The 16,481-nt window shown below is 46.5% G+C and overlaps 1 protein-coding gene across 8 annotated transcripts in view; it reads right to left on the minus strand.

The window, feature by feature from the left end:
- ABCC5 (ATP binding cassette subfamily C member 5) overlaps nt 1-16,481 on the minus strand; it is a 64,162-nt gene that overhangs the window by 10,136 nt on the left and 37,545 nt on the right. For 6 of the 8 annotated variants that reach the window (XM_048076742.2, XM_048076741.2, XM_048076744.2 and 3 more), the window contains 5 exons: nt 16,327-16,405; nt 15,304-15,417; nt 14,244-14,408; nt 13,438-13,521; nt 9,000-10,877 (listed from right to left, as the gene is read on the minus strand). In XM_048076742.2, the coding sequence (XP_047932699.1) occupies nt 10,818-10,877; nt 13,438-13,521; nt 14,244-14,408; nt 15,304-15,417; nt 16,327-16,405 (502 nt within the window). In that variant the 3' untranslated portion in view covers nt 9,000-10,817. Of the gene's footprint in view, nt 1-563; nt 681-1,121; nt 1,274-1,950; nt 2,092-7,439; nt 8,377-8,999; nt 10,878-13,437; nt 13,522-14,243; nt 14,409-15,303; nt 15,418-16,326; nt 16,406-16,481 lie in introns of those variants that run through there. The other 2 variants (XM_048076749.2, XM_067002670.1) reach the window with 2 other exon arrangements.

Raw genomic sequence — 16,481 nt, forward strand, 5'->3', positions numbered from 1 at the left:
ATTATGCTGCCTTCACACATGCAAACTCATCACAAGTTGTATATCTGATAGCCAGAACCACTAAGTTTACATACCCTACCCACATACACAAATAAATCTTTACCCCAGAGGCTCCCAGGCAAGAGAGAGCTTGGGAAGCTGCTGAGTGAATGAGCTGATTTCGTGTGCCTTCGGTGTCAGCAAAGTGACACTAGTCCCGCTGCTTCAGAACATAACAATACTATTTGTTTTGTTTCCTGATTTTCTTCACCAATGAACAGCACTGACACACGACACTGGGTCTTGTTCTCAGACCATTTCAAACAACATTTGGTGGGTTAACAACAACACTTTCTTCCTGATTACCTTTAGCGAATAAATATAGGAAGCCTTTGTAAACATCTTCAATTCAAAGAATGAAAATATTGTCTCAAATACACTCTTTTAATGCACAGCCAAGCTTAACTTCATAAACTATTAACGTTGTTTTTTGGGGCTAAGACTCTCAATAAGTCTGTAATGAGTGAGGTTTTCAGCATCCTCAGGATTACATTACACTTTCCTGGGAGACTTACTAAACTCACCTCCCCCAAATATATGGCCCGTACAGACTCTCTGCAGCAGTCAACCAGCGCTCCACCATGCCAGAAAGCTTGCTGATGGCTGTTGGCAGCAGGCAAGGCTCTGCCCACACTCTGCTCCTGTCAGAAACCAGAAAACATCAGGTGATACTTCAACAAACTGAATTATCTCTTAGAATGAATAGCCTGCCTTCTCACCAAGTTTCCATTTATGGTCATAGTGCTAAAAGGTCTCACATCAGGCTGAGGCCTTCTTAGGTCATCTGTCTATGGATACATGGTAAAAGACGATCAGAGAACCCTTAAACCACCTTAAGGCAATGAAGCAAGTAGCTGCAATGATTACTGGGGACAATAAGAAACATTTACTGAAGAGGAAAATACCTTTCCAAGCACAATGCCATCAGGTTCTTTACACCCACCTAAATCTCAAACTCTCTGAATGCTCACAGCTTATGGTCACAACCGTTCCCTTACTGATGACTCAAAGAATTTACTGAACGTAACCTGAAGCACTGCACGGAGACACAAAAGGAAAAATCAGCTTGCGGCAAATCTTACCTTGGACCTATGTCTGCATGTATAAGGTCTCCTGCCACCAGGGCCACTAGGTAGGCAGGAACTGGGTATTCCATGTAAAATTGATATACACCTTCGTCTTCTAAGTAGGTACTTTGAGTGGCACTCATCAACACCTGTATGCCTGCTGGAGCCTGAAAAACCAACATCACACACATCAACTGACTAAGTGGCCAAGGCTGAAGAACTACACCGCAGATCTCCTTGTTTTTAATGTACGTCTTTTTTGTTATAGACCAGAAAATCAATCATTTAGAAAACATGAAAAATACAAGATTTCTGTGGGGCTTTTTTTGTACCACAATCTATACATGCCATGAAAACATACCAACCAAAAATACTACTCCTTCTATATTTCATGGGTACGTAGGCTAGCTGTACGCCTGCCCCAAAAGTGCCCACATATCAAATGATGCTGTCTACAAAAAATGCAACATTATTTGATGCTGCTTTTGTAAAACTGTGCTTTTTCCTTTTGGGAATCAATTAAATACAGTTGGTTATTATCATCAGTAACCACTCTTGGAAGTAACAAACCAAACTGTCTCATTACCCATGTCATGGTTACTCTTTCAGTGTAGAGTACTGGGAACGCAAGACTCAAGCGTGACAGGCAGAGTTGGTTTTGTGGCCATACCCTGTCTCTGTTTCAAGAACCAGAACATGGGAGCTAAAAAATCCCATGTTTGTTATAATACTATATGTCATAATGTATATTTTATATCATATATACAAGCCCAATGTAACACTGCTTTCACAAGTTAAGGGCAGCTAATTGCTCCACCAACTATTTTACCAATTTGTCACTTACCTTGACGGTAGCTGAATAGGTGCATTTCACTGCTGGTGTGTCAAAGCAGGGGAAGAAAGAGCGGTTACACACCGAGTGGCCCTGCGTGAAGACAAATGGCTTGGCATTGCCATACGTCAGTTCTGGATCCAGCCACCAGATCTGTTGGAACATTACGTGAAGAGGTGAGGGAAGAGGACAAAAATCACACGGATGAGCTGTCAGGAAGCAAAATGTGAAATCGAGAGGATTGTGGTGGAGGAGAAACTCCCCAGCTGTTTGGCTCCCCATATGCATGCCTAGCATAGGGCACGTTTCCATTTCTAACAGAACAGCTTTCTACTGCTGTTTATTTGCCATGGCTGCTCGGAGTAATTTCTCACTGTCTGCACACTGAGTAGTATCAGGGAACACAGCGTCTTCCAGTCATTCAGTGTTCCTGTTATATCGATTTGCTTGGTTAATAACAAGTCCCTGACAAACAGCCACACAACCCGCTTCTCAGAGGGAGTGCCCTGAATATGTTGGTGTTGTCATTCAACATCAACAGGAATAGTAGGGCCAGGTAGTGCAAGCAAAAAAATAAAATAAAATAAATAAAAAAACCTGAGGCTGAACAGTGTACACAACATTATCTCTGACCCTGACACTGCTCTGCTGGCTGAAGCATCAAACATTTTGACACTATGCGAAAGAGTCAGTATATGTAAGAAACATCTGGTCAATGACACTGGAGGCCTCTTTCTACAGAGCGGATAAGGAGATTCTGGGTGGTCACACACACACAAAAAAAAACCAAAACACCACTGAGCACGTCAATTTTCAGTATCAAATAGCAAATAAATCATGAGTCAGGCCCCAGCGAATCATTAGAACATATTAAGAACGATATGAAAAAGCGCAGTCATTTGCCTTTTGGGTTTTTCCGTTTCAAATGTAATGTTTATGCTTTCACATGCTCCCTGTCTCCAACTTTGAAGTGTAAGAACGATTTTAAATAAGGATTTTCTTGTAATCCTAGAACTCTGGAGCTGAACTTTTACGGAAAATATCAAATATTGTGAAACTTGCAATAAAGTTGGAACCACTTGAAGTCTTGGGAACAGTCAAGCGCAAGGAATAAAGCTTCTGAGTCTGCTGAATCCTCAGATCAAAGCAACCAATAAATCTGAATTCAGGGAACAGCAGTTAGTGCAGACACTGGTTCATTTCTGGTCATCAGGAGGACAAAATGAAGTACTTACAGAAGAGAAGTCCTTGTACTATGGCTGCTCTAATTTTAATGGCATATTACAATTCTGTCTCCTAGTTAACCTCTCTGTTTTCTGGAAGGCAAAGTTTTCTCTCTCCCCCTCAGTCCTATAAGGTTATTCTTTGTTATCTTGTACCTTGCCTTTCGACTCTTCTACACTGATGCAAACATGCTGCTCTCCCAAATTATCCACTTCAGCAGAACCCCAGGGGACCAGTGAAAGGCAAGGCAAGGCAGCATGCTGTCAGCAACATTCATTTATTCATATAGAGCTTCACACTTCCACTGCTAAATGTGGAAGCGTGTATTTTTGGGCAGGAGGCATTACAAAATGTAAAACTTTATCTAAAAGTAAAATTAATCTCTGAGCAGCAGTCTCACCTTGGGATTTAAGATCACCCCTTCTGTTTCAAGCCTGTTGGGCCTGAGGGTGGCTGCGTACAGCCTGGCTGCTCCTGTTATCAAGGGCTGTGCGACTCTCCACACCCGTGTGCTGTGTTTTGGTGGACCACCGGCCAAATCCTGAGGCCGTGGCTGAGGTGCACTACACAGCTCCTGCTCTCCACTCCGTGGGTACCTGCATGCCACGGCAATGAGGATCTTCTCCGCGATACGACACTGTGGAACTGGGAACAGCTATTCCAGAAGGCATTTCGGGACAAACGCCTCATTAAAACCCAAAGTTTGAAACTAAAAGCTTCCCCCACCAGGGGGGAATCCAGGAAGGAGCCCCAGAAAGTAAGTTTTTTAAGATCTACCCTGATGTCAACTTCTACAAACGCTCCTCCTCCTATCGGCTATTTTTGTGCTTGTATCACAAAAAGCCCGACTTACAATCTGCGTTGTTGGCCTTCCTGAAGAGCCTCACCTTCAAAAGGTTTTGCTTCCTTTGCTTTCTGAGAGACTGTAAAGGCTAACAGAGAAAAGAGGGAGATAAGACACCGCTAGAACTAAGCTATAACACTAGAGTAGGGTGGAAAAAAGGTTGACAGGCAATGTCTTTGGGGCAGAGAGAGATAAGGGGAAGTTCCCCTGACCAGCGCAGGAAGAAAACATAAGCAGGAAGCAAAGGGGAACTGAGAAGTTAATTCTTGTTTACAAGAAACTCCATAAATTAATGACAAGTTCTTTTCAACTAGTCTCCCTTTATTTGACATTTGGTTGAAGTTAAATGAAGCACCAGCCCCACAGGCCAAAAGGAAAAAACGTTTGCAGAGGATGAAGTATTTTTTTCCCCTGTTTCCTAATGTCTGCAGCTACACGGCAATCCCCCGTCTCTCTTTCCAGATGCACTTGGAACAATGATGAAAGTTATCCTGAAACAATATAAATAGATCTGTAATATAAATAGACCAGGCTGTGCTGCAGGACAGAGGCAGGACTGGGGAAAATGAGCAGAAGCAGCTCCCAGAAAGGAGCGCAGGCAGCAGGGCGCTGCTGGGGGCAGGGAGCTGGAGCGGTGTCCGGGGCAGAGCGCTAGATGCGGTCCAATTTACTCTACATCCAAATCCCCCCTGTGCTCCCCTTAGGAAAGTTATGTGACAGCATCACAGCGCTCACCACCTTTATCTAGCTTCTCATCAGTACGGGAGAGAGGCTGCTTCGCACGTTTAAGCTGTTCTTCTGGAGCATTTCATGTAACAGCTGCTGCCTAGATCCCCTGCTGAACAGAGGCTGCGGGCAGTGCGGGTTTCCCCCTGCCCGCACACTGCAGAGCAGCTCACGGTTCTTAATGCGAGAACAGAGCAGGGTTTGCTTGTAAGGCTCTTGTGGAAAGGGCAGCACCGGTGTTAACGTGTGCACAGCAAAACAGGAGGCATAGCACAGCGGCTACAAGAGAGATGCAGATTTTTCTCTAGGGAAAGAGAACAAAAATCTTATAAAGACTATCCGTACGACCGAGAAGTAAGGTTGAGGGAAAAGAAGGGAAGGAAGAGCTGAACTGCTTTCTCTGATACACCTGAGCATCATGCCTTCAGCCTACACCATGAGATACACGGTGTTCATGGTGGTCTTGCTTCTGAAACGAAAAGGTGACGTCCAGAGCATACGGCTTCCTAACAGCACGGGGAGCTGGAACGCTCTGCGAAAGGCAGATTTAATCTCTCAGCTGTCTCCCAGTGTCCATCAAACAACCAGAGCTCTTGGCTCCTGCCTCCACACGAGGAATAATGGGACAGTCAACTAACATATCCAGATGGGTCAAAGCGAGCATATCAAGGCAACAGGTTTCCAATTTTAAACAGGCTACTGTCTGTCCTGGCAACCTTACTGCCAACACGCCCGTGCTGCACTGAAACGTGAATTTACTGCTTTATAAGCCCCAGGAGCATGCTAAAGTCCTGCAGAAAATAACCTCTGACACAAAAAGATTATACTCAGAGAAAGGCCACGGAAAATAGAACTTTTTTAATTAAAAGAGGGAGGTCTAATGCTTGAAGCTGCACAGAGAAAAGAGACCACAAGGGAACACCCTAGGGGTGAGAATAAGTGGGCTCACCCTTACACACAGGGGTTACTCACGCCCATCTCTTAAAGCCCAACGCTAGGCTGGAAAACAGCAATGACAGACAGCACTGCCACCGCACCAAGTGACTGCGGCGCCAAAAAGATAGCTCAAAAGAAACACGAGGGCTGGAACAGGTGCTGCTTGAGGACAAATATTTCGCCAGCCAAAATCTACAACAGCGAGCAAGCTAGGAAATGAGGTACCATTTGTGTCAGAAGCGCAGGCTAGCCTAAAATAAAAGCATCTGTTCAAGAGGAGGAGAGTGTGCTATCGTGTACTACGGGAGGTATGGCTCAGCCAGGCTGAGGATGATCACAAAGCACACAGCAACATCAAATTAGTTTTAGAGCCTTCCTACCGTAAATAAAGCATAGAGCAGACAAAAGACATCTTGAAAAATAAAATTAAAGAGCAGGATTTTCTGAATGTACCATGGGCCCTGAAAGGCATCTCCCATGTACCCCTTCAGAGCACAGACACTACAGCGCAGTGCTGTACAAGGAAGTGCCGAGACACGGCGCTCCAGAGGTGAAAAGGAATGATATCCTCATGTACGAGTCGGTTAGAATTTAAAGCACACTGGATTTTCATCTCATTTTTCCATGTTAGGGAAGGACCAGCATGCTAAAAGGTCAACATATCGCAGGAGGAAGCTTCTGTCAATAAAATCCTTCATGCGCAACTCACTGTCCAGAGTGAGGCAACACATTAAGCCTACCCAGACAATTAAGGATTAAGTTACTCTCTCAAGTTTCAGTCTAATACTAAAATCAGATCCAAAGAAGATCCATCAAACTTGTTGTATACAGCAATTTGTTCCTTTCGTAAATTTGTGGCTTAGTACTACTTGCTACTGGATTATTTTGCATGTAGGCAACACACTCAGTTCTTGTTAAACAAATTGCAATAGTCAGATAGACCTGTGCACGTACTCGTTTTGACCAATGCAACAGCAACACCAAACCAGCAGGCTGACAGCCCGTCCTGCTAGGTAAGACAGCGGCATCCAAGCTACAAGACCCTCACAAAGCCATTCCTTTTGGAAATAGGTTTTGATCACGTGGACCACGAATCTCTCTCACTTGATCTCAAACCAGTACAGACTACAGAGCAACAAAAAGGACTGTCATTTCAGTGGTAATTTGTCTATTTTCACTGTCATAACTTCCCAAAAACACAAGATGTGCCAGACAGCACCTAAAAGGCCAGAAGCAAAGCGCTTCTCAACACTAGGGGACTAAAACAAGAGAGAGAATTCACAAAACCTCTCATTACTGAAGAAGAGCAAAACCCAGAGGCAGGCAAGCACCTCGCACGGCCCCGTCGGAGCACTCCTCATCCCCTGTCCAGCAGTGACCTGGAGGAATGAGCAGCATCTCCCTCCTCACCTCCAGCATCACCATGGCCGGCGAGAATACAAACCTGGGTGTGCGAGGCCTGACTTTGTAAGCATCTAGCACAAATAATACAAAAACCACCGCAGGAAGACTTATTTGCAGATTACGCGGGACACGGTTTAGTGGGTGACATTGGCAGGAGGGTGATGGTGGACCAGATGATCTTGGAGCTCTTTTCTAGCATTACTGATGCAAGGCGTCCCGAAGAACTCCGAGAGGGGCTTTGAAGGCGTTCAGTGAGTGGGAGAAGAGCGTTATAAAAGCAGCGAAGCCCCTGCTACAGGGAGCAGGGCTTTTCCCCGGCCTCCCCGCTGCCCTCCTCCCCCGGGGGGGGGGGGCCCCCGTTACTCACGGCGGGGCCGTCGGCCGTGGTGTAGCGGACGATGACCTGGAAGGGCTGGTGGGGCTGGAGGGCGGCGGGCAGCGAGAGCGTGAGGGCCGAGCCGTAGTCGGTGAAGGGATCCACCCTGAAGCCCAGCGGGCAGGCGGCGGCCGGCGGCTGGGCGAAGACGGGCAGCGGCGGCGGGGGCTCGGCGGCCGGCGGGGGGCTGCCGGGGGGGTCCCCGGGGGGGTCCCCGGGGGGGGCGGCGATGCAGGGAGCCGAGAGGAAGGTGGCGGTGGCCGGCGGGTTGGCGGAGCACGGAGGCGGCGGCGGAGGGCAGGGAGGCGGCGGAGGCGGCGGAGGAGGCGGCGGCGGAGGAGGCGGCGGGGCCGGGGAGGCCTCGGCGGGGGAGAAGGCGAAGGAGCAGGGCGCTTCCCCCGCCGGGGCCCGGCGGTAGGCGGCCGAGAGGACGCGCAGGGCCGGGTGGACGTCCAGCACCAGGGCGCTGGGCTGCGGGCGGAGGGCGCAGAGCTCCAGCACCAGGCAGCCCGCCAGCGCCCGCGCCTCGGGCCGCAGCTCCAGCCCCAGGTGCAGGTGGCGGAGGCCGAAGAGCTGCGAGCTGGAGGCCGAAGCCACGTCCGGAGGAGGCTCGGGAGGAGGCTCGGGAGGAGCCGGCGGCGCCTCCGGGCCGGCGGCGGAGCCCTTGCGGCAGCAGCAAAGGCCGGGCGGCCGCGGAGCCGGAGCCGCCATGGAGCGGCGGAGGAGGAAGAGGAGGAAGAGGAGGAGGAGGAGGAGGCCGGTGCTATGTGAAATCCATGGGCGGGCGGGCAGGCGGGGAGGCACGGCGGCCGGAGCGACCGGGGCGGGGAAGGGAGGGGAAGGGGCCGCGCAGGCCCCGCACGGCAACGGCCGAGGGGAGCGCGCAGGGCCCGGGCCCGGAGCTGGCGGAGCGGGGCTCGGCCGCCGGGCGGCGAGGAGCCGGCGGGGGGCGCCCGAGGCCGGCCCCGCCCCGGACACCGGCTGCGTGCGCACCGGGGGGGGGTCCCCACGGCACCCCCCGGCTGCCCGCCGCGGTCTGAGCCCTGCCGGCTCGGCTCCCCCTGCCCTCCTCCCCGGTCAGTGCTTCCTCTCGGCCGCCCCCCCGGCCCCGAGAACCCCGCATGGCTTCCCCCGTCCCGGACCCACGCCCCGTGCCTAGCTCTGGAGCCTCCCCCCAGCAGCACCCCGTACGCCTCCCCCCTGTTTTTTGCCCTCCTTTTGCCCCCAGGTCCCAGCTCAGACAAGCCCCGCTCCCCTCTTCCCCAACCCTCAAGGCAGGCAGTCACACACCATCCGCCGCTGCCTTCCTAAATTGGAGATGCCAGGCTGCAATTTTTTATACAACCCCCTGTTTCTGTGTGTGTAGGAGACGCTGAGCTGGAAGGAAGGGTGCTGCTGGCACTGACTGGAGCACCACGCAGCCCAAGAGTGCCATACAGGAGTTCCGCCCGGCCCCGCATGTTGTTCCGTACATCATTTCCACCCTTACACTCTGCCTGCCTCAGCCGCCCGATGAGTCTCCAAGGCATGTCTTTGAATGACACGGGAACATTTATTACATGGTTGCAGGTTTAATGAACCCGTAGTGGTACATCCTAAAAGCCTCCCAAGCCTTACGCTAGTGACAGCAGCATTATGTCATGTTCCAACTGAGTGTCCATTGCATCGTCATACTCGAGGGGTAACTGTGGCACCAGCGCAACGCGGCTGCCACCTCCAGCTGAAGTAAGGGCAAACCAAATCACAGTATTATCCCAGACCAGTCTGAAGCTGGGACTGTAAGAAAACCTTTGTGATTGATCATAGTAAAATACACTATGGTTGCAGTAAAAAAATAACAAGGCGACATTCAGAAAAGTTCTTTGGCTGATAAGGACACTACAACTACCCTGCACCTTCTCATTATATTCTTTTGAAGCATCTTCAAGAAGCAATTTTGTCCTCATCCAATCCCTTTTTAAAAGGAACTTTTTGTCCTGACATCTTTACTCTCCACATCCTCCTGTTGTAAACCGAATTTTCTGCACTTACCCTTTCCCGTTTCTACCTTTCTCCTTGTCTCATTCATACAATTCGCCTTTTAAAATAATTGAGCTTTCTCCTTTTTTGTTCCCAGCAATGTTCTAAGACTGCTTGATCTCCTCTGGGTTCCATCTAGGGACAGTATACAGACCACAGCCCCAGCCCCTCTGGATCTGACCGTATATGATCTTCGCCGTAGGGAATGGTGAAGTTCCCTAGGCATTCAAACTGGCACGACTTCGGGGCCTGACTTTGGAATTAATTATACCAATCTAATTGCACACTAATGCCACTGGGCAATTTTAGAAAACTCCTACCTCCGTTTTGATTGACATCCCAAACAAGCACAGCGTTCCCACTCAGACGAGATCAGACAAGCAGGAACACATTCTAAGAGTTTCTAAACTTAGGATAATGAATCAGGATCTGTTGCACTCGCTTGCATCTGAACAAAATGGATGCAACTAAATTCCCAAGGCCCATACAGCAAACACGAAAATTATTTGAAGTAAATCTCTCTCAAGTCACCCGTTTGTTGGTCTTGGGCATGTCCTTTGCTATATAAGAAGGATGTGTTATCTTCGTGCTATTTTGGGTAAGATCCCTTTAAGGAAATTCCCCGTCCTGGTCCTACAGCCTCAATCTGCAGCTTGCAGGGTGAAATCTCCAGGGTATCACGCTACACATTCTAATGCAGGACGCAAGTTCTGAAAATTCCCATCATCAACAACCCCTGGTAGAACACTTCAAAAGAGGTGTTTCAGCCTCATCGTAAATACTGATGTTTCTTCTTTCCATGTCAGTGACAGGGCCCCGGGCCAGGTTTCAGCTTGCTCCTATGGTTCAGGACGAAAGCCAGTAAAATTTACTGCTACCCAAATGAGAAGCAATACTTCCGTGCTATCTGTGAGACAAGTGCCAAACGAAGCAGTTAAGAGATTACAGCAGAAAGAATGTTTCTTCTGGCAGTTTATCTCCTTATATCTGAAGTAACATTGCTAGGACTAAGGTTTAATGAAACAGTTGGGCTAATCCCTGCTGTCCACATGTCACCATTTGCCTGCTCCATTGCAGACACTTGTTTAATATCTTGAGCTATTTCAGCTCACTGAAGCAGCAAAAAAGTATTCACCATTTTAGGAGAGCACGACTGGTAAGCAGCAGTTTGGTGCAATGAATCCTGAGCACAGTTTCCTCTCATAGCTAAGCTAGTGCGACAGTTAGCACCTACTAAAAAGAGCAGCCCCGCTTCGCCTCCCTTCCAGGTGTGCCTTGCTGTCTCCTCCTTTGCACAGCATTCCTGCTTTTGGAAGGTGAACTTTCTGCAAGTTAGCTTTCTGAACTGGGTCACTGCTGGACCAGGCAAGAGCCAGTGCTGGCATCGACAAAGTTGAAGGAACTCCCAGCCTGGAAGAAGAAGGAGGACAAGATCAGGATGGCTCCTTTTGCCCAGACTGCCAATAGCTCAGCCTTAGCTGCAAAACGAAGTCACACTTTGACCCCAGTGGCACTTGAACAGTTGGTACATTAGCCCCTTTTTTTTTTTTTTTTTTTTTACTCAAGGCAAATACCAAAGTTCATGGGGGTAGGGTCAGTTCTGCAGGGCCCAAGACAACCGCGTCAACACAGCTGCAAATGACAACTGACTGAAGTTCTAACCAGTCTTAGGCAGGCACATTCCCCGCTCTCTGTCCCCTTAACGTATTCAGCTTTCATCTTCATGTTGTACCCAGATCTACTTTTAGGGAAGAAGCAGGGCATTACCTCTGTGGCCCAGCACCCCTACTGCCTCATGTCTCCCTCCAGCTTGTTTTTGTCCTTAACTTCCTAGTCAGAAAAGAACACCCCCCTCCACTTAGCTAGGTGCTCTTTGGAGAGAGACCTAATACTTGTCCCTTTGAACTGAGTAACACTGAGTAAAACAGCGGCCAGCACCTGCCACACAGTAAGCTTGGTCCCAGGCCTGTAAGCAGGGTAAGATCCGTGCTACTTAATTCTTGCTCGGGCCAAGACTTAAGAAGTACAACAAATAATGCTTTATGTGCTGCTACCTTCAAGCTACAGTCTAAGCTCTGTTAATGGTATGGTTTTGCCTGTGATAGCGGCAGACAGAAATGCTTGTTGCTGTGACTTTGCAGCCACATTATTTACAGTAACACACACAGGTAAAAAATGTGGAAAAATCTTGGCCTAAGAAGGATCTTCTGTATTCTGTCTGACCTCCCTCTTTCTACTTGGCCTGAATACTTGTACCATAAACTATTACTCCCTGTCCTACTCAACACAAACATACATAGCAAGCCACCCCCATGCTGGAAGGCACAAAAATTACCCACCATGTTTTTACAGAAACTTACACTCTGAAGGAAAAAAAAAAATCAGGCCGAAGTGCATTGCCAAAAAAAAAAAAAAGCCTGCAAAAGTTTCCCCCAAGGCTCAAAAAGGTGAGAAGTGATTTATGTGCCCAAAACAAACCACTTAAGCCAATAAAATTTACAAAACCCAAAATAGTTTTATTTACTTTTCAGATTTTTGCCTCGACGAGACATTCTGCAAACATGCTAAGGCTACAAAATGTCCAAGTTGACAAAGACATGCAACGCTGACCATTCAATAAGTCACGGCTATTATAGGAGCGACCATGCCCACCTGGGCCACAGGTCCCATAAAACAGGGATGGTGTACAGTGATCATGGCAACGTACTACACAGGACCTAGTAACCTGAGGTAGGTCTCTTCACAGTAAGAAAACAACATCCTACACCAGTGTTACATCCTGATCAGCAGGAACCTGTTTAAAGCTCCAGAAGATGTGGGGTGGGGGACTGTTTCCTTAACAAGTGTGCAATAAAGAAACAGGAAATACTGATGTTGTTTAACCTTAGTGTAAGTTAGCAGAACAAAGAGTTAGTGTTACCCATGCCAAGGAAAGCCAACCTAAACCTCTGAGGAGTGTTAGCAGCTTCAAGATAAAGGAGTCAGTCAGCTGGAGCAACTTTGAAAAGGCTTTCCTGCTAGCATACAGGGTACGATTTGAACCTTGCAATTAATTTGTTATAGATCATTCCATGAACAGTTCGATTTTGGTTGTGTTAGATCAGCGAAGCAGGAAGAGCTTGGCTTTGCTTGCATTAAAATAAACTCTGCTGATACAGTAAGAAATACTATATCAGGACACTGAGAAAATATGAGGCCTTAACGTGACCCAAAAGTGGTTGTCCACTCAGGAGATCACTAAAAACCCTGCTTTGGGAAAGCATTATGGGAAGCAGCAGCCGCTGCCGTGGTGAACATTAGCGATGCTCCAAATAGCTTTGATAAATTACAATGCAATAGAGTTACACCACAGTGCTCTCCTCCCCTGTGCTAGACAACAATAATGTGACAATAAAGGACACTATTGCAAAGCTTCACTTTCACTCAGACACGCAGAAAATCTGGCACTAGGAAAAGACCAACTGTAAGAGACAAAACGGTGTCTGATACAGTCTGATAACAAAGCCAGACCTCTGGTACCATAAACTGTACAAAAATGATAGAAAAGAATATGCACTGTTATTAATACAGTGCTTATTTTAATATAAAATAAACAGCTTACATTTCCACTGTAAATATAGGCTATATACAGAATTATGTATAGATATAGCTACATGTATAAAGCTTCATTATAGGCCTCTGATACATTTATAACTATGGCTCCCTGAGCCATTTGTAGAGTGCATTTAATAACAAAAAATTAGTAATATGATTATGGAATAAATACAATAATAAAAACATGAAGAATTCTTCTGACATGGTTTTAAAAACTCTGGCTTGACACATTGTGCTAAAAATTAAAAGATGAAAGGCAATAATCTGCTTGGAGGAGGACGAGGAGGAGGAGGAAGAGCTGGTCTGCCACAGGCAGGGAGTGCAGCTCTCCAAAATTAAAGTGACTTTGCCCTGAATTTTAGCCCTTGACAGCGACCTTGTTCTCCGCAGCAGCAAACATAGCATAGAAGCGTGAGTTCTCATTAGCCAGAAGGGCAGACGGCGTATCAAATTCCACTACCTAAAAAACAAACAAGGCAGGTAAAGTATGTTAGCAGAATACAGCAGAAAACGGATTCCCACCCCCTCGGACTTGTAACTTGGTAGCAAAGAAGCCAAAATATGACAGTCTTTAGATGAGACAACAGATGGTGAAAGCATGTGCGTTTATGCACACATACTGTAACCTTGGATGCTTCAAGCTAAATTAGACAAATGGTGGGACTACCCAGCAGGAAGCAACCTCTGGTGGCTCTGGCAAACAGACTGAGGCAGATGCTATGTTTTTTTCCTTTCCCTACCTCCAAGAGCCTTGCCAAATGTTCCTACATTTGACTTAAGTGTTTATGGCTCCCACATGGAAGCCTGAGAAGTGGGTAAAGTATCTCTCAATGCCTGTTTGATACCACAATGCTTTACAAACACCATGGAAAAGTGCCACTGAGCTCCCTTAGAGATGCTTATGTTATTACACATACCAGAATTAAACCTACAAAGGATATTTAAAAACCCTTTAAAAGAGACTGTTGCCCTGCGGTACTTTCTTGGAGTGTAAAAGGAATTTTCTCCTCTTTGATCTTGTCATGGTGAGGCAATAATTGGTGCTGTTGGAAAGTTATTACTAAGGATATGAATGAATACACAGGATTTTTCCACCCTGCAATACCAGCTGTCCCTTCAGTTTAGCCTATACATATACAAAACAGACTGCAACAGGAACTGAAGCCACAGAAGTCTGCTTACCTGTCCTTGTGTTAGCACCATGATCCGATCAGAACCCAGTACAGTATGCAGACGATGAGCAATTGTTAACATAGTGCAATCTGCAAATGCCTCTCTGATAGTCTCCTGAATCAGTAAGTCTGTCTCTGTGTCCATAGCAGCTGTTGCTTCATCCAGTATCAAAATCTGAAAGTAGTGCATAATCCTGGCTGTTAATTCACAGTAACTCTTTCCCTCCCTGATCATCAATATATGCAGAGTGGATGAGAATTACCATGACCAGAAATTGCCACAACTGGCAATCTTTACAGAGCTGTGGTCACAAAGGTAGTTTTGACAAGCACCCTTTCAGTTTGCCTTATGTAATCACCTTCATTGAAGTTATCCTACAGATCACACTTGCATTTTATGGTCACGTCCTAGAGCCGCTAGACTTTTGCATTCTGACCTGGCCACAAGTTTCCACTACTTTCAGTTTTACATTCAGCAACTAAATCTCAAACGCAATTTTTTAAGAGGTAAACTAATTGACCTGTCTGTCTTTTGCAGTGATAGTTCCTTCTAGAGTCAGTCAGGACCAACTTGGCTTACTAGCTTTGTTAGGCTACGAAGAACTACCCTCCTCTCTGACTCAATCAAGAAGTTCTTCCTCTCTCACGTTATTATTTGGTTTCCATTCTCAATTAAAAAAAAAAAAAACTTTTTAACTTTGCATGGTCCAAAATTTCACTTGTAGACTAGATTTTAGTAGAACACCATGTAGAAGGAAAATGCTTGGCTGAACTTTACCTAAAGGTGAAAGGAGGAAAGAATCTGATGCTCACCAGTAACAGGACAGACTCTGGATAAATGACTAGGCCAGCCTGGCACACTATTTTAACACCAACAACCAATACTTTCTGACGACAAGACTTCACAGCAGCTACAGACGCCTTTCCTAGTTGTTCTAACACTGTCTCTGAGTTCCAGTAACTGTTGGTATGAGTACTCTGACAGACAAAATGAACCCAACAAAAGCAGCCCCTTTCCTCAAAGCTGGTGATATCAAACTGGTAGCAATTTCTCTCATCGATACGCTCACCTTGCAACGACGCAGTAGAGCTCTAGCTATGCACAGTAACTGTCTCTCTCCAACTGAAAAGTTTTCTCCATTTTCCATTACTTCTGAGTCAAGTTTCATAGGCAGCTGGGCAACCTGTGTGGGAAAGAAGAGGCAGAAAACTTTGATAGCTGCATAGACTTTTTGTATCTCCATAGCATGAGACAAACAGTTGCTCCTCCTGCTAATCTGATTTTGCCCATGTTCCAAAATATCCATCACACTTTGCTATCTCACACACTCCGTTGAAAGAAGTAGTAACAAGCAACTACTGCTAGAACAACAATACAACATCAGACCTGCTTGGTTCAGTTAAAATGCTTTTGACTTGGTGATGGCAGCTGAAAACACCACGACTAACCTAGAAGAAATATACCCTCTCAATAGGCAACCTTGGAATGACTTAAGTACAAAATAGTTGATTTCTAGAAAAAAGCATGCCAGGTACAAAATCATATCAGCATTAACACAGATCTGGCCACTCTTGTTGAGAAAGACTAAGAGTGGACCTCCAGGAATCACGATGTCTCTGCAGGAATTACAGCCCAGGTACTACGGTCACAGCTACACGTGTAGCCTTGTGCCACCTGACCAACAACAAGAGTTTGAAATGTCATAGCAGTAAGATTTGCTGCAGAAGGCCTCACAAAGGGCAGATTTTACATTCAGTATGCATGTGCGACATTTACACTCACAAATGTAAATGCAGAATGCACAACTACCGAAGGCACACAGAAAAAAATATCGCTTCTGAAATACTGTAAAACCAGAAGAGTCCCTGTGATGAAGCAACACTCTCTATGCTAATATGCCAAGAAGTACACATTTGAAATATGGCATGTTCTCCAAAAATTCTGTCTCATTATTAGAAACAAAACAGCAAATTATGGAAAAAAAACATGGAGACAGAACTTTACTGAACATCTCCTAATTAGCCAGCAGAAGAATATGCAGCTTTGAAAGACAAAATACAAACAAGTATCTCATAGACATGATAATACTTACACACTCCTTCATGTGAGTCCTTTCCAAAGCATCCCAGATTTGCTCCTCACTGTACTGATTGAAAGGATCCAAGTTTGATCTGGAGGAGGAAGCAGAAAGCATAACCAGATTTTTTTTTTCCAGCAATAAATAGCAAAACAACAGTGTGCTAATTC

Source organism: Anser cygnoides, chromosome 9, assembly GCF_040182565.1.
Source record: "Anser cygnoides isolate HZ-2024a breed goose chromosome 9, Taihu_goose_T2T_genome, whole genome shotgun sequence".
NCBI lineage: Eukaryota > Metazoa > Chordata > Aves > Anseriformes > Anatidae > Anser > Anser cygnoides.